Source organism: Platichthys flesus, chromosome 22 (assembly GCF_949316205.1).
Source record: "Platichthys flesus chromosome 22, fPlaFle2.1, whole genome shotgun sequence".
Taxonomy (NCBI): domain Eukaryota; kingdom Metazoa; phylum Chordata; class Actinopteri; order Pleuronectiformes; family Pleuronectidae; genus Platichthys; species Platichthys flesus.
The window spans coordinates 7263082-7280844 of record NC_084966.1 but is presented as its reverse complement, the minus strand read 5'-3'; the positions used below and the strand labels follow the sequence as shown (position 1 = coordinate 7280844).

The following is a 17763-nucleotide window of genomic DNA, read 5'->3' as shown; positions in this document are numbered from 1 at the left end:
TGATAAGATTTTCATTTCGTGTTTAATGTCACAGAAAATTGATAATTTCACTGCAGGTGAGTAAATCTTCTACTGCAATATCTCAGCTTAACACCATTTGGGTCGCAAGTAAGTTCATATATTCTCTCTCCGCACACGATTCGCTCTCTGGTTTCCTGTTTGTCAAGGTCAGAGTCACCAGTTTCGTCCAATCAGGAGAGTGATGAGAACGAGGTGCGGCCGCATGTGCCTGTGTTCATCAAGGGGATGCAGGGAAAACAGATGAAAAAAAAAAAGGAGGAGATGGAGGAGTAAATTAAAAAGTGTCTGGAGATGAAGAGATAGGAAGGGGTGGTTGTGTGAGGTAGAAAAGAATCAGATAAAGAAAGAGAGAGAGAGAGTGGCTGGAGGGGAGGGGGCTGTTAGCACAAGCCAACGTCCTCTTGTGACTTTCAAGTAATATTCGCTAATAAAAATGAGGTGGATTCCTGCTAGAGCCGAGTGTGTGTGTCCTTGTGTTAAAAGATGATTCTTACACAGCGGTGGTATACAGGCCCATAGGAACACATGCTTTAATAATCATAGTCATAATAGTCAATTTAAAAAAAGCATGGCGTTACTGGCCTACAGTGATGACATTGCACGCTCCATTACAGAAATAAATAAATCAGCAAATAAATACATCCCACTGGAAATGTCTCCATTAAATCAGACGCCTAAGAGAAAAAATAAATCTGTGGAGAATGATAAAAGGGTCAAAAAAATAAAAACATTATTAAGTGCTGTACATGTTTCACATCGATGCACATGAAGGGGTCGAGGATGGGAGGAGCCAAAACGAAGCCAAGTACGGCGGAGCGGAGGGGGATGGGGGTCGAGATCATGCATTTCCGACCGTCCATTCACCCCCCCGGCTGCCATTCCCCGCACATTAGTTTGCGTTTCCTTCCACAAAAAAAATAATTAAATAAGGTAACAGGCGCTGACAGCGTATTCACATTTTTCACATGTTGACAAAAAAAAGTTGCGTCAAGAAACAAGAACAGAAGAAAATCAATCGGGTGTTGGTCCAAGAAAAAGTCGGTATGGCCCCTAGTCCACTGTTTTTTTGTTTCAGACGCTTGGAGCCTTGATTACACTGACACCTCAGCGTGGTCTGGTTTTATTAAAAGTGCGTTTAAAGTTTTAATCACGATTTAAAAATCACGCAAATCTGACGATTGAAAAAAAAAAAAGACAATGACAAATATGGTCACATTTTGTTGGGACATTTGCAAGTACTGTTTTATCAAATATGGATATATTCGTATGGTGGCAGATGATGGAAAGAGTGAAACACATCTACAGTTACAACAATATTGTGGAATAAAACATAATATTACCCAATTACAACGGTTTTGACCTGCTGCGGATCTTTTTATTACAAGTTTCTGTATTTGCCCACAATCCAATCAAATTGCAGCACTGATCCTGACAGTCACACATTGTGGAAAAATAAATGAAACCTTACATCCCTTACTTCTGTCAAGCAAACACCATAGGGCATACATACCGTATATATAGCTATTATAATTTCAACGAAAGAGCTTGGAGACCTACGCTTGAAACTTTTTACACAACGACAGATGGTGGAAAGACTGAAACTTATCTTCCATCTATTCTTACGGGATAAAAACACTACAACTAATCTCTCGGAGAGCCACAAGTTGGCACTGCAGTGATAAAATTCAAAATGTAAACTAATCACAGAAATATGTTCCTTTCTGCACTCGAAAATCTTCATAATCTTTTTTTCCCGTATGTGTGAATCTCACGAGGTGTCAGTGTAAATATGGCTTTTTGTCTGTCAGCTGGAAGCAAATCCTCCCCGTATGTCCAGGCATCTGTGAAGACGGCAAGCAACAACTCCCCTTCATTATTGTCTACCCTGCTTGTTGTAACTCCATGGCTACTAACCCCCCCCCCCCCCCCCCACCCCACCCTCTTAAAAAAAAGAATCATTCTGTGATCACATTTAATGCAAAAACAAACCATCGATGGGAGATCTGCCAGAAACCCCCCTCCTACTGATTGGTACAGTCCAAGGAGGGGCAAGGCACCCGTTTAAACAGATCCCCCCTCTCCGGGGAGAAGTGTGACGCTTGAAGTAGTGTTTCGTCCAGCACCAATGGGGATGAAGGGTTTCCCTCCTTCGAAAACGACAGCGAAGACGTCTCTTCCCATTTGAAAGAGGATTTTTTTTTAAGTCCAGATGGCACAGAAAGCAAGGGCCCTTACTTCCCTTTTTTATAGATAATCTTCATTGGGCGTTTAAGATGCCTACAGGCTGAGGAACGTGGTTGCTTCTGCCGCATCAGCTGAGAAATGACGGCAGCAGTAAAGGAACAGCACGCTGAATGAGGGCAAAGTTGTGTTTGAATCGTACGATGCCCGATGTTTGAACCTGAGGCGGGTTTGCACTCAAACTCTGATCCCTGATCTGGTTCGACTTGAGATGGTGACATACAGGTCGGGGGCTGGTTACAGCGGGTCTCAGCATCAACCCCCTCGAGAGTGTATCCGCGGTGTGTGTTTGTGTGTAAGTGCATGCATGCATTTGTGCATTTGAATCTACCGAGAGACAGCTATAGGAGGTCGGATTAAACCTCTGCACCACACTGACCGCTCCAGCAGGTATACACAAGGGGAGTGGAGCTTTAGAACGTAACATCTAATCAATAAAGAGTCAAATATGTTCACATTTGGGGGGAAATCCAGCCCTAAACATATCTTCATCCTATTAAGAGTGAGGCTAAACCCAGATTGTATTTAGCCCAGAATATTTGCATTTAAACCTAGTGGTGGTTCGTGATTACCCCCAGGTGGGTGGTGATTTTAGAGTCATACGTCTCCCTGGTTCGTGGTGTGTTCAGGCCGCTGTGAGTCGGAGAAGTGGTCAGACCCTGAGCGAGGGTCCCGCTGCTCCGCTGAGGGGTGTCGTGGAGCTGAGGTCGTAGCCCACGTCCACCACGGCATGGGGTCCAATAACCAGCCGTCCCGGGAAGGGCTGCGCCTGCACCTGCCGGTCTCGGAAACTCTGGATGTAGCTCTGCGAAATGACAGTTTTGTTTAAAACTAAAAAAGTGATGGAAAGAAAACGTGCATTTCGTTAGTCAAGACAACAAACGGAGAAAGCTTCTCACCGGCGAGAGGGCGTCCGTGTCGTAGCGGCGGATGGGGTTTGGCTTGCGGCGGTAGGCGGGCTCAGTGACTTGTTTGGCCGGGTTTTGATGGTGGGAGGCGGCACCGTGCTGCTGCTTCTTCTTCTTCTTGCTGCGGTAGCGGTCGTCGCGCTGACGAATCCGCATCACCTGCATCCTCCTCTGCTGCCGGCTGATGATCACTGTGGAGGAAAGGGGATAAGGGCGTTGAGAAGACACTAAGGGCTTTTGTGATGCTTTGCTTTACCTGTGGTGAAGAAGTAAATGGAGGCTGCCCAGAAAAACAACTGGTTTAAGAGATTTTTCCTCACCCTTGGTATGGGAGTATCCCTCAGCAGTCACCTTCCACTGGACCATGACACCCAGCAGGGTGAGGGCAGGCCACACCCCGAGCACCACCCACGTCAGCCAGCACACAGGTTTGCCAGGTGCTGCTTTCAGCCGCTCGTACATGTACAGCACCAGGGCGAAGAGCTCTACGAAGTAGTCCAACGCCACCGTGATCACTGCTGCACCGAACATCGCGGTCGACAGCGTGGTAAAGAGACGCTGCCACTGCAGGGTGAGCACGGCGAACAGCATGCCCAGGCCAAGCAGCACGCCAAGGGGCACCCAGACGGAACGCGGCGGGCTGTCGGACAGCTCCTCCAGGCCCACCAGGGTGGCCACAGCTACCAGCAAGCCCAGCAGCAGGCCCACCATAAAGAGGCCTACGCTGCGGACCAGCATGGTGACCAGGCCGCAGAGCGTGCCGATGCCCAGGCCGATGCCCACCGAGGCCTCCACGCTCAGCTGGGTGTCCAGCACGCGCTCCTTGTAGCAGAGCATGAAGATGACGACAGAGCCGAACATCAGGCCCGTCAGGAACATCACGGCTTTGAAGCAGCGATAGCCTGAAAGGAGAGGAGGAAACGTATGACGCAACATTTCTGAGGCGGTGGGTCAAACTTTGAGGAATGTTCCAGTTAAACTTTCCAACTCACCAAAGAAGCAGTAAATGATGCCGAAAAGACAGCACATTGAGCAGACAACACAGGGGACCACCTTGTAGCGGCCGGCGGTGTCCTCGCAGCCATCGAGCAGCTCGGGGCTCAGCTTCTGGAAGGGCTGGTCCAGCAGCGGATCCAGGGTGGTCGACATGGCGAGGAGAGGGAGGGAGGTGAGGAAGATGGAGGTAAAGAGGAGAGATGGTGGAGAAGAGGTGATCAGGTGGGAGGCGTGGGGCAGGGGAGGCTATGGAACACTGCCCAGGTGCATGGTTTTATCTGTGGATAGAAAAAGAGAGGCGATGACGACAAAAGTTAGACAAACAAGTTTTATTTTAATTAAAGGGCCAAAATCTGTTCAATGTAAGTGATTATTGCATGTTGATTAACAGAAATCATACCGAAAACTGGTGGGTTTTTTACTATATGATTGTAAAAATGCAGACCAAGTCTAATCGATTTCAATATAATGAGATAAACCAATGCAAAACCACCGGCATGATCCAAAAGGATCAACCTCAGCGCCAAAGTGGCTTTCAAATTTGAAGCAGTATTAAAACCTGATTTTTGCTTGGTGTCCACACACACACACAAACATGCACACAGTTTGGCTTCCCCCCGCCTGGCAGTATTGGTGGATAATAATAGCTCAGATGACAGCGGGTGTTGGAGCAGGGTCGACGAGGGCAATCAGAGCCTGGGTTGAAGGGGAGGACGTTGATAGTGATGATGTATGTAAACTTCCTTTTAGACTAGTATGATGACAAACTACTTATATCTGAACTGTGACCTATAAACCAAATATCAATATAAAAAGAAATCCGATTTTCATGAGCTCTAGAAACACTGATGAGGAGTAAAAGTGCAGAAAATGTAGGAAAGTTTCAGCGAGTGCAATTAAAAGGGAGAAGAATTGATCATTTTCAGAACTGAAGCAGGAAAAAAAACTTTGTCCCCTCATTCCCACACCTCCTCCCCCTGCGGTTGCTTTTGTTCTCTCCATCTCGGGGTGAGCTCAGTCCAACTGGGGAACATTTCTGGGTCAGGGGTGCTTACGCAACATCTGTCTGGAGTCTACGATATTCATGAGATCCCCTGACCCTTCCTACTTTCCTCTGTCCCCCTTTTGCGTCCTGAATCCTTCCTACACTACCTCCCTTCAGCACCTCTTCACTTTCATCCCCCCCCCTCAGCCTCTACTTAATTACCCCCCTCGAGGGTTTGGTCAGTAAGGAGTACATTAATATTTGTTTGGGTCATGCAGGAGGTTGAAACTGGTCTGAAAGAACAAGCATGTCTGGCGTCTCCCTTTCCTGCAGGGTTAGGGTTAGGGTCGTGACCTCGAGCCGGGAAAAAGTCCGCCGCACTTTGACGGTGAAAGATCCACCACAAAAAGGTTGATGAAAGCCTATAGATTGGCCTTAATTACGACTAAAGCAAGTGTTTGTGTGTGTGTGTGTGTTTCTGACATCGAGGTGCTGCTGCATTGGAAATGAGCGATAACAGAAACAGTCAGGGATGAATGATACAAGCCCAAAATGTCCTTAACCCAGACACACAGTCTAAAATAGCCTGCAAAAAGAAACACACTCACAATCACCACACCCACACACACTCTATAAACATTTAAATCCCCATATTCATCCAAACATGTCATATTAATAATCATCTTTCTGTGGAGGATTAGTAGGTTACAACTGGGTGACCCTGTTTGTGTGCGTGCACGTGTGCGTAGGCGCGTGCGTGTGTGTGTGCTGCAGAATTAAGCTGTTTCCTACTCCCCCAGATCAAAATGTGCAGTTCTTATGTTTGCAGACGGATCATCCTCTGTTAGAAAAAACACACACACAGACACACACACAGAGACAGACAAAATAAACAAGAGTGGAGCTTCTTCCTCGGCAATCCGCAGCAACAACAACACTCTCCTCCTGTTACCCCGCTTCCTGTCTGTTGCCGTGACAACCTCTGCATACTGACAGGCAGCCGGTAGTCTGGCCTGGTCCGGGTCTCGGCCAATGGAAGAGGAGCTTAAACTCCCATAGCAACAGTGTAAGAGCCAATCAATGACCTTGCCTGTTCCCTCTATGAATGTATTCATATGAATGTGTGTGTTATAAAAGCAGGTTCTCCTACTATAGCAACGCTCCTCTCAGATCTAAATCAAATCATAGTGTTAATGACACACACACACACACACACACACACACACACACACACACACACACACACACACACACACACACACACACACACACACACACACACACACACACACACACACACACACACACACACACACACACACACACACACACACACACACACACACACACACACACACCAACCTCATTACACATCTCGACGAATGTTGATAATATCCACACTGAAGTTTTCAGAATGTTTATTAAGTTAAAATAATCAAATCAGTGAAGTTATGAAAATGAAAAAAGTAGGATGAATTAAAAATAAGTTGAGTTAAAAAGGTAGTTAAAAACACGTTTTAAAAATGATTGCACAAGTGATCTACACGTGCCAGTAATAATAACAATAACATTATTTGTATAGCACTTATCTAAACAAGGTTACAAAGAGCTTCACACAAAAGTCCATGGGAAAATGAGGAACCGATTGTGATACAAGTTACTCTGTTAAGCAAGTGGTTTGCAACTGTGCGTGAGACGGATGCAGCTCGGTTCCAGAAATAATAAGGGATAAATCAACAGGTTCCTTTATTGATATGATAAATATTGACTCCTCAGCTTCTGGATCAACGGGAAAAGATGGCGACTGAATGCATCCGTCTTGTGGCTGGAGAAACTGAGCATCAGATCATCTGAATTTGGTTTGAAGAGCCTCCTTGTCTCTGTGTAATTAAAGTATTTCACGTCGCAAACTGGGATCGATCCCACTCCCCTTATTGGCTCAGCAGGGAAAACCTCTCCAAACAATCAGTTCCAAGTCTAGACAAAAACAAAACGGAAGGAAAAGGCAGTTTAAAAGGGTTCAAACTGTTTGTGGCTCACTCGATAAGACCCAGACACACTGACACAGATGTGCAGGCACTTTCAACTCTGACATCATCAGCGGCGGCGGGGATGGGAAGACAGCAAAGCTTTTTTCATGAATAAAGGAAACTGGGTCTATTAATACACAGAGTACACCGCATGGCTGAGGAGCAACACGCTGCATCAGGTCTGACCTGCACCCTGGAGTCCCGACAACAGCTCAGCTCCTTTTACTTCCCTTAAGTTTTCGCCCTTAATTCCAACCGGGTAGATCTGGCATAAAAGTGACTGCTGACTGGTTTTAAAAGAATAATAAATTTCACAATGGCACGTTGGGAGAATCGTGTTTCTTGGTGAAGGCGCTGACAGCAAAGTGTTTTTGGATGATGTGTTCAAACGCCTGCAGGAAACTGTGCCGCTCAGCACTTGTGAGGCGATTTCAAATGCTGTGTTTTGTCACAGAAGATCCGACAGATGATGGGAAATAAAGAGGAAGCTCCCACCGAAACTGACAAACACAAGAAATAGGAGAAGACAAGGGCGTCAACTTCTGTTATATCCAATGCAAATCAACTCTAAGTCCATGTCTACATCCTCAACTTCCTGCAGCCTCAGTGCTGGTCACCTCCTGATGGCCAACTGCAGCCATTAACCAAGACTCCTCCATGGTGGTGGATGGGACATGGACCACATATGAAAGTCAAACAAGACAAATACAATTTTCTTAAAAAATTGTTTCTGTCAATTTAAGCAGCTCTTATCAAACTGATGTACATTCAAGTGTTATTTTTGGCAGGAGGAAGCAGAGACACGTCGTCCAGCTTTATCTACAGCCCATCTCATACTCAGCTTGGAACATTTTAAAACTCCACTGAGTTAACATTCATTCGATAGGAGTAAAAAATAAGGATTTCTGTTTTTGCTGCACAACAAAGGTGGGCGTCATGATTCACTTTGCATCCTAATGAGCTACGACCGACAGAGACGTTTGGGTCTGATCATTTCTTCAAACGGGTTGAAGCGTTAAAAGAATTCCTTCCTCCCTCTCTTTAACCTCGACTGTAGATTAAGACCTCATCTGAGATGTGTCGTTTTCTGTCTCACTTTGAGGATCTCTCTCGTCTCAGTTTTTTAACGCCGCAGTATTTTCTGTGTAGGTTTCATAACCCTGTGACTCATGAAATCTGCTTCACGACGTGTTTATTCAACAAAAATATATTTTTGTTCCGATCTCTCCTCCTCTGCGTCTGTTTCAAGCTTCTCTACAGAGACACAAAGAGCAAGAAACATATTCACCAACTTCACAGGTTTTGTGCTGCCATACTTTCAAGTTATAATCTGTATATTTTCAATAATTCTTCTCATAAATTGGCTGTATTTATTTATAAAGCTACTTCCTTGAACAACATGAAAAGATATAAATTTAAGCTACAAGTCCATTTCATCTGAAAACTACCAACAGTTTTTGCAGTGTGGTGTTTCAGTAGTGTTTGCGTGTGTCCGACACCCAGCTGTGTTAATCCCGGGAGTCGGAGGGTCAGCTTCAGCCAATGGGAGCATGGGATACAAACCCCTGAGATCTCATCAGCGACTGTCTGGCCAAACATATGTTTTCCATGTTCACTCATGACGTTTGGCCAATGTCAGAAAGAGTCTTCGCAAGGAATAATGCAACCATGATCTTTATTTCCCTGCTCAAGAAATAACACAATCAATACGAAAAGGTTGGGAATAATTGATCGTTTCTTGTTACTTAGGGTAGTCTAGACAGGAAGTCTAGAACTACAGGATAACTCAATGGAGCTGCGGTTTATGATAACTGAATTTGAAGAAATTCCCTGAAGCCAGACTCAGTCACAGATCTTGTGTTCAAATGGGCCAAAAATATGTTTTGTGAAGCCACCGTGACCTTGGAAAAGAGCCAAATCCGAATCACAAATTGCTTTGGGAAGTCACCTCAACTTCTTTACCTCCAAACTTCTCTAGTCCAACTTCCACCTTGGAATCATAAAAACTCTCTACTATTAACACATAAGAGTAAATCTGCAGATTTGAAAACTTTCACATATGAGCACATTTGGGAAACGCAATAAATATATAACATCCGTCCATGTGTCATCCAACAGGTTGCAACAGGTTGAAAACGCCAACAACATAGAGGAAGAATGGATTAGATGAACTTAAATGGTGTAGGAAATAAAAGGCAGTAGGATGACAGGAAGGGATTAGAATAAAAGAAGAAAAGAAGAGAGGAGGGAGGGAGGAAAGGAAGACACTCCTAACCTCTAACACCAGCCAACACTAACTCTAAATAAACTGACACCTCGATAAATAACTTGAAAAGTAAACTGACAACAGCTCAGCTCTTAGGCGGGGGGGGGGGGGTAAAACTGAGAAGGGGAGATAAAAATGAAAGAGAAGGGGAAAGAAAAGAAAAGAAAGATGCTACGTTACGTAACGGCGTACGCATTGCTCTCTGCGCTTCGGCTGCTTTCCAGATCACTTTGCATTGGCAACGATTCCCAGTGATTCAAAACCATTAAATCACAGGCACAAAGCTCCGTGTGTTTACGAACAGGTGCAACATGGGAGAAAAGACTGCAGGTGCACGGATGAATGAAAATAAACTCTGCTCGTGTTCGGAAAATAAAAGACGGCTCCTTTAGAATTTAAAAAGAAGGTTGTGGCGGATACCTTTATATAAACAATTTTCCCCAGGTTACATGAGTGAGAAAGTAATCAAGTACTGCTTCTTAAAACCTCTTAAAGTAACAATCACCTCCAGTTGACTTGGAAACTAGATTGTTTATAGCCCTGTTTTGATATTGTATAGACCAAAAACAATAAATGAGAATCTTATCAGCAGATTGAACAATCTGTAAAAGCATCTCACACAAAATATGACTCATTTCATTCATGAGCACATACATAAAAGTCGGATATCAAAGTGCAAAATCACATTAATATAACTCACACACAAGCTAATTAAAATGATATTTAGAGCATTACGTTAAAGTATTTCCCAGCCCTACATCCAGAGTATCCCAGTTTACCCACTATCTTAAAGACTTGGTGACCAAAGTAAACTGTGATGTTAAGTCATTAAGCTCAACCACCTCCACGCTCCATCACTGACCTGAGAAATCTGCCCGTCTGACCGAGGCAGCGGCATGTGCCCATCCGGAGCCTCTACCCCTCGTTTTGCGAATGTGTGTGGGGGTGTTTGTGCGACCGGTGGCGGTTTAATGAGAAAATGAGCCGGAACACATGACGCAGAGCGACAGACCTCTCTCTGTCTCCCAGCGTCATGCATGAGCCGTCCAAAGGTAACAGGCTGGTGGGCGAGCTGCCAAAAACAAGGGGACGCTTCTTCGATGAGCTCAGAGCGAGCTGCCGATGTCCTGTCGCTCGCAGCGGAAGGAAGACCAAATGTGTCGCCGGTGTACATGTCTTCTTCCGGGGGAGAGGGAGAGAGAGAGAGAGAGAGAGGGACTGCTGTCGTCAGTCGCCCCTGCCGATAACCTGGCACGCCAACCGCCATCCCTCTGCACATGCCAATCAACAGTGGATGGGGTTGCTTTGGAAACGTGACTGCGTGGGAAGAGGATGTGGCGGATGGCAGCAGGATCTTGACATGTGCTTTGAGCATTCATGTGTGTGTGTGTGTGTGTGTGTGTGTGTGTGTGATGTGTCTCAGTCAGACAGAAACAAAAGGCAGGTCAGATGGGTCAGGACATGACAGGACAGGAGAGGACAGCTCTCGACAATGTTGACGTTGCGACGGAGGAGTGTTGGGAATAAAAACCAATTCATAAAAAAGCATCAGTCACATATTTTGCGTTCATCCTCTCGTCAAAGAAAGACACAGTAAATTCTACTAGCAATCATTGAATGTTTCTCGTGCTGTATCGCAATTTAGTCGCGTAACAAAAGACAATAGCAGCAAGAAATAAATGCAAATTCTTCTCCTCCTCGCTTGTTCGTTCGTCTTTTTAAAGGAAGTTCCACAACGAGGTTGCCCCAGTTCTTTTTTTCACATTGCTGTTTTTCCTTTCTATTAGCAAATCAAGCAGAATTACAATATATTTAGAAAGCACAGGAAGAATATTGTGTAACTGTTTAGATAGATAAGCAGATAGATCAAGAGTCTTTCTGCTCATTTCTGTTTAAAAAAGAGAGAGAGAGAGAAATACCTCTGGGACCAGAAAAACATAAAAAGAACAGAAAAGTGCTTTTTCCATCCGACTAAAAATCGAAATTCAATTTACGGTCTTTAAAAATATATGTGGCTGTTACCGTGTGTCAGTCAGAAGCTGGGGACGTGTTTTCAGAACTGAATAAAAGCCCCTGGTTTCAAAATCCAGATCTGACTGACCATCAGAATGTTATTCCTTAATACTGTCAAACAGGGCCAACATTTGTCCAGATGAAGATTATTTGCAGCGCTCGTTGGCTCTGACCCACGAACACCGGCACGACTCTGCGAGGATTAGGCACGACCGCAGGACGCCAAGAGGCCGAGGCGTCCTCACACCTCCTCTGCCGCTCGCTGAGCAGGTTACATAAGGCTGCGAATGGGAATGGGATGCTCCACTTTTCTGAAGCCACGTGCGGCTGCTGTCACTTCCTCTGATTGGGCGGAATGTGAGGAATCTGTTGATGGAGGAATCCTAGGTGAAGGAGGAGGAAGACACTGAGGCCTTTGTCTGTGTCAGACGGCGTTTTCACCCTGAGCCGAGGGGTCCCGGGTCCTTTTCGACCATCGTGTTTCACCCGCAGGTTCCTCTCAGGTAGCATCAGACCTGCAGCAGCACGTTGGCCTTCTAGGAACTAAATGCATTTGTTTGTCTGCTTTCTGGTGACGAGTCCCTCTTACATAACTGCCACCCTCTTACAATACAGACGCCTTCTTCATCCAGCTGCTCAGTATGACTGCACATTCCCCGACCAGATCACTTTGTACCTCCCTGTCCGCAGCACCGACCGCCGCCCTGAGGGAGCCGCCTCGGGAATATCAATGAAGTTTGTTCCCGAGGAGGAGAAACTAAAACACAGAGCGAGAGAAGCATCCAATCTGTGGAGTCTGACACCGAAAGGCTCAACGCATAAAGAATGATGCTTGTGAACATTCCTAGTAAGGCAGCAACCGTAAGTGGCAAACAAAGTGCTGGAGAGGAAGTGCAAAGCGCGGACAACCGATCCATCGCCAACCTCAAACCACCAAATCACCCCCAGGACCTCACTGGTATTGAAGCTCATTTAATCAGCCGTCTCCAATGTGAATGAATTATTCACGGCATTGACAGAATGTGTCACAAACAAATCAGAAACAACCTTCTGCTGATGTTTGGCTCTGAAAAGCCAAATGAAGCCGATCAATTAGAGTTAATTACACATAGACACATGATCCCATGATCCTCTCTGTTGTGCCGCTCCGGGGTTGATGGCTCAACCCGAGAACAGGGCCACAGCTAATCACATCAGTAAATAGGATTTCTTTATCCGGCGAATAGCTGGTATTTAAACGAGATGTGTGTCGAGCTGCAATATCGAGTCACGATCAACAGAGCAGTGGAACATCTGATCAATATCGATGATAAATGTTGCAATTTATGGGTATTGATGCCCAAGAGCCGAGGCCCTGGAAGGACGAGGTGGAAGGTGACATTAGGTGAACTTCAGTCCAATTGTTTTATATGTACAGTTTCATTTCGCATTTAATGAATTTAAACAACAGTACTAAATATTGCGATGTTATTGTGACGAAGTGCAATGACACTCGAGGGCTGCGTCGGGAAACTTGAAATAATCTCCATTCCTAACCACTGTTCCCTGACCCCGATGGAATAGGTCACAAGGTCAAGTAAATACACGAAGGACAAGCCGTAAGGAGTGATGAAAGGATGCAACGGTGCGGAGAACATCCGACTCCGCAGTTTTTTTTTTAAACCAACTGTATTTGTAACAGAAGGTCCCTAAAGAATACTTCCAGGTCATTTCACTCAGTTAGGAAGGTTCCTAAGGAAAATGGACTATTCAAATGCACCAATGCTTTAGATGGACGAAAACATCGGGCATATATGGACCAATGAGGAGTCTGTAGCATTTCTTGGATTTACATTTTTTACAGCTTTACCTCATGTTAATGTATTACTGACTTGCCGCCTCTGATACTACAGATATTCACCATTAGCCATATTCTCTGGCACCTCAGCAGCCTGCAGGCCTCGGCTCACTGTTTGACACCAGTAATTAGCTGGAGCCGGTGAGATCTGTCAACACCGCTGGACCCTGAACGCCTCGGAGGGATCGCTGACCTGAGCGTTCCCACAGCTTCTCACGGTTCTGCGTTTGCTGCTAGGATACGCAACATGGAAATGAAATGCAACACGAGAACACAACCTCATGTCAAAAAACTACAACTGCAATAAGTTGTAGTTTAATTGATGTGTGTACAGACCTTAAAATTTATATAAAGAGGTATACCAACTGCGCAATATGGCGGTGTTCGTATCAGAGATATTTTGGCTTCATTTTTGGATCGTGGGAGGAAGTGGAGCGACGCATCGTACGTCTTTGGTTCAGACTTAATATGCATGGTGAATATTTAAAGACTTAATATCAGGTATTGGTAAGGGTCATTTGTCACAACAAATAAGGTGTTGTGAGGTCAACGTGACCTTGACCTTCGGCCATAAAGTCAAATCAAGTGTCTGTCGAGTGGGACAGACAGCAGGAAACAACCAGAAAACAAAGTGCAGCTCTGTCTCATACAAAGTGTGTAAAAGCGTACAGAGACGCTGGAAAACAAAGAGCTGGAGCTGCTGTGTATCAGATCGTGGTGAAGCCGCTGCAGACAGAGACTAAACTCGGCCTCCTCCACGTCAGCTCAGGTCGAGGAGGGGGGAGTCGGGGTGAGGGAGCACGCTTGCAGCACCAGGCCAGAGACGTTGACCCACTGGCGGATCCGAAGCGGCGAGTTGTGGCATTTTCATTCCACCGGCGGGCTGCAGAGCTCGATCTGTGCCGCCTGACTGCGCTGATGACAGCGGCCTGACACACGGCGAATGCACAAAGAGCCCGCTCACAGTCTGCAGCGTTTTTTTTATCAGGCGGCTCCGAGCTGAAAATCCCCCCCTCGTGTCCCCTCACTGTTTCTCAGTCTGCCAAGTTCAAAACAAATCACGGGTTGTGATTCGTGATCAAACGCCATCTTCCACTTTTCCTCTAATCTGCCTCGCATGCTCCTCTTTGGCGACGTCCCGCCATTACCCAGAATGCCGCTCCGAGTGTCCTCAACATGAGCAGGTTAGACAACAGAAGTCTTTTTTGTAAACATGGTAGAAACGATTCGCTGGAATGCATCACAAGAACAAAACCCAGCAATGTTTGAGTTCACTGACATCTGCATTTGTTCACGTTTGTTCATTGAGCACTTTATTAGGAACACTCCATTATAGATGCAATTATCCAGTCGGCGGATCACGTGGCAGGAGTCTGGGGCATGGATATCCTGCAGATGCTGGTCAGGAGCTTCAGTTCACGTCAAACATCACAAAATGTGACCTCAGCCTGGCACATCAACCCCCACCCGGCTCCATCTTCACAGGCTTCGGCTCAAGTCATGCATGAAGTACAAAGTCCTCCTCCTCACCTACAAATCCCTTCACATCCTGGCCCTCCGGTACCTATCTGACCTCCTCCACCCCTACAATCCATCACGGAACTTATGATCCTCGAACAGGAGTGCGGGAACCTACGACAAGGTGCTCAGTGTGGCATAGCAGCATTAATGCATGGATGCCTCCTTCCTGGTGGGGTAATGGGAGTATGCAGTTTGTTTTCTTGACACACTGTAGGCCCCTTTAATACCAAGGGATTTCTTCCTGCAGGAAAATGGCTCCTGTCACATGGAAAAAGTCTCAAACTGGTTACATGACAGGGACCTCCACAGCCGAGGTCACAAGTCAAAGACCACTTTCGAAGACCAGTTCCCACAACATTCCGAATTGAGATTTTTGTGATCAAGTAGACTGTAAGCGTCCACAGTGCCTGGTGCAAATGACTTAATTTATCCAACAGACATTCCTAAACACAAATTGATTCCATTTCTAAATCATATAACAGCAAATCTTCAAATTTGATAAGATGGAACCATTAGCATTTTTCATTGGTTGATTCCTGTTGATTGTCTTATCGGCTGCAGTTATTGTCTTATTAATAGCAGAACAACATGGTTTCTACTCCCAACAAAATGAAAGAATTATGTTGTAAAGAAGTGCACAATAAAACAATAAAATCATGATTTACGGATTTTGATATTTGCTTATTCTGCGAGACTGAAGGAGAAACACTAAAACAGACGAGTTATGAACATCAGTACAGAAGATTAGTTTGCCACACAAACCAACTACTCAATAACAGTTATTGTGCCAATGTATTATTGTATTCAGGCAATCATCATGACATCATGTCCTTTGTTTTGATGCCCTTCCGTTTTCTACCATTGTCAATGTTTTTAAGCTATTTATTATGAGTAAGTAAGTGTTTAAAAGGACTCTTAATACCACACTTAACCAGGGTTGAATTAATAACGGATAATGGCCTGTAATTGAAACTGAGATTAGACCTGATTGGGTTGTTTGAGACACCTTCAGGGACCCCTGGGAGAGCTCAAACTCCACCACTGGACTAGACATACCAGACAAACACTCGACCCTCTTGTCACAGCATCCATCCATCCATCCATCCATCCATCCATTCATCCATCCATCCATCCATCCATTCATCCAATGAAACCGAGTGAATGATCGACCCTGATGCGGCCATCTGGGTCAGACCTCCGCCTCCATCACATGCAGCTCGGTGACCTCGATTCAGACCACAGCCCTCCAGTTGAATTTCCATTAAAACTCACAGGTTCCACGGGGTTTGACAGCAGGTGTGTATGTGTGTGTGTGTGTGTGTGTGTGTTTGCGTGAGACTGAAAACAAAAGAGACGCGTGCACCGTGCACAACGATCCAACACTCACCATCATCCCCGGCGGCTTTACGCGCCTCGTCCGCGCTCACATGATGGCAACTGCAGCCGCCTCCTGATCCACAAACACCGACCATTTTGCAGACGAGTCCTTCTTCTTCCTTCCCCCGGCCTGGGTGCTTCCCCGTCGGTGTGGAGAGCTGCGTCTATCCCCGGCTGCAGCCCGGTGGATCCCGACCTCACTGCTCCTCCATGGATGGAGAAAGAGGAATGTGTGTGTGCACCATCCAGGATGGAGGGATGGATGGAGGGATGGAGGAAACTGAGCCTCTCACATGAACGTGGCGCGTCCCGTTGCGTCGGGTGAGGAAGGTGGCCTCCCTCCTCTGCAAAAGATGACGCGCCCCCACTTGTTCAAGCCTGCATCACATTTACTCATCGTACTGAGAGGAGAAAAAGAAAGTCAGGAGAGTCGCCAGCAGCGCCTCCTCCAGGCTGAGGTTTAAATGAACCCTCAGAGCAAAAAAACTGGGGTATTATCAATTTAAATATTGGAATAATCACTGATTAAATTAGCTTTGAAATATCTTTAATACGTTTTCTACATTCATCTTTATCCTTTCACACGGAGGCACATTTTATAATAATTTTATTCTTACAGTTGTGTTACTGTTCTTATAATTCTAATTAAACGACGCGGTGGTTTGTTACCAAGGATTTTGAAGGGTTCTGAATGATTTATTTTAGTCATTTTACCAGTAATTGATTGATTGTTGTTAAAAAATATTGCACCTACATTCCTACTGTCAATTTGATTGTTCATAAAAGTAAAATGACTTATTTATTAATTAATTCAAATCCATCTGGAGGGGTTAGTGACCCTAACACAAACTTTGATTGATGTGGTATGAAACATAACATGTTAATTTCCCCTCAAAATTGTACACACTTGTTGTATTTGAGTAAATGGAGTTGCATTCCCCTACTGTGCAGATTAAGATGTTAAGGACGAAACCTACCTCATAATAAAGTACAATGAAATATTAGTTTTAATTAAGTAAACAATCAGGCACATTGATTTGCTATATATATATATATATATATATATATATACTGTTTATCAGTCAGTGTGGATTACATTCATCGCACCTCTGTCACATAGATCTTGATATAACTGCAATAATTGTACCTGTGCAGATGTTAAAATAAACGTGACTCTTTTTGCAGTAACAATGTTCCTTATGCATCTGCAGATGACAGGCCTCAAGTCAACCAATGCTCTGGCCACAGGAGGTAGGTCATAGGCCCAGTGTCTGTTTCTGACTGTGCAGACTCGAAAAATATAAAAAACCCAGAAAACTAGAGCTAGAGCAAGAGGAGTCACTTCATTTAAGATTTTCAAGTTAACATTTTCTCTAATTATTACCCTCTTATCATTAAATGGTGATTGTTGGTTGCTGTAGAAGATGAAAAGCTCACACAACCCTTTTAAGATAATTTGTGTGTTAAATTGTGCATCATGGTGAATGAGAAAAATGAGAGTTAAGGCCACAAATATATAAAAACACTGCACGCCTATCCTCTTGCACAGTTGAATTACCACAACAAGA

The 17763-nt window shown here is 45.0% G+C and overlaps 1 protein-coding gene across 1 annotated transcript; it reads right to left on the bottom strand.

The window, feature by feature from the left end:
* Positions 1 to 522: 522 nt before the first annotated feature.
* On the bottom strand, positions 523 to 16766 carry tmem198b (transmembrane protein 198b). Its single transcript, XM_062380818.1, has 5 exons — positions 16206 to 16766; positions 4163 to 4444; positions 3491 to 4072; positions 3162 to 3361; positions 523 to 3067 (listed from the first exon to the last, which is right to left on the bottom strand). Exons 2-5 carry the CDS (start codon positions 4317 to 4319, stop codon positions 2915 to 2917), a joined length of 1092 nt encoding a protein of 363 aa, XP_062236802.1. The 5' UTR covers positions 4320 to 4444; positions 16206 to 16766; the 3' UTR covers positions 523 to 2914.
* Between the last annotated feature and the right edge of the window lie 997 nt (positions 16767 to 17763).

What these genes read in the sequence shown, in the direction of transcription:
- tmem198b (XM_062380818.1), bottom strand. Translation starts at nt 4,319, where the DNA reads ATGTCGACCACCCTGGATCCGCTGCTGGACCAGCCCTTCCAGAAGCTG. An exon ending in CATCATTTACTGCTTCTTTG is followed by an intron (nt 4,073 to 4,162) that starts GTGAGTTGGAAA and finishes CTCTCCTTTCAG; the next exon opens with GCTATCGCTGCTTCAAAGCC. An exon ending in ACACGGACGCCCTCTCGCCG is followed by an intron (nt 3,068 to 3,161) that starts GTGAGAAGCTTT and finishes GTCATTTCGCAG; the next exon opens with AGCTACATCCAGAGTTTCCG.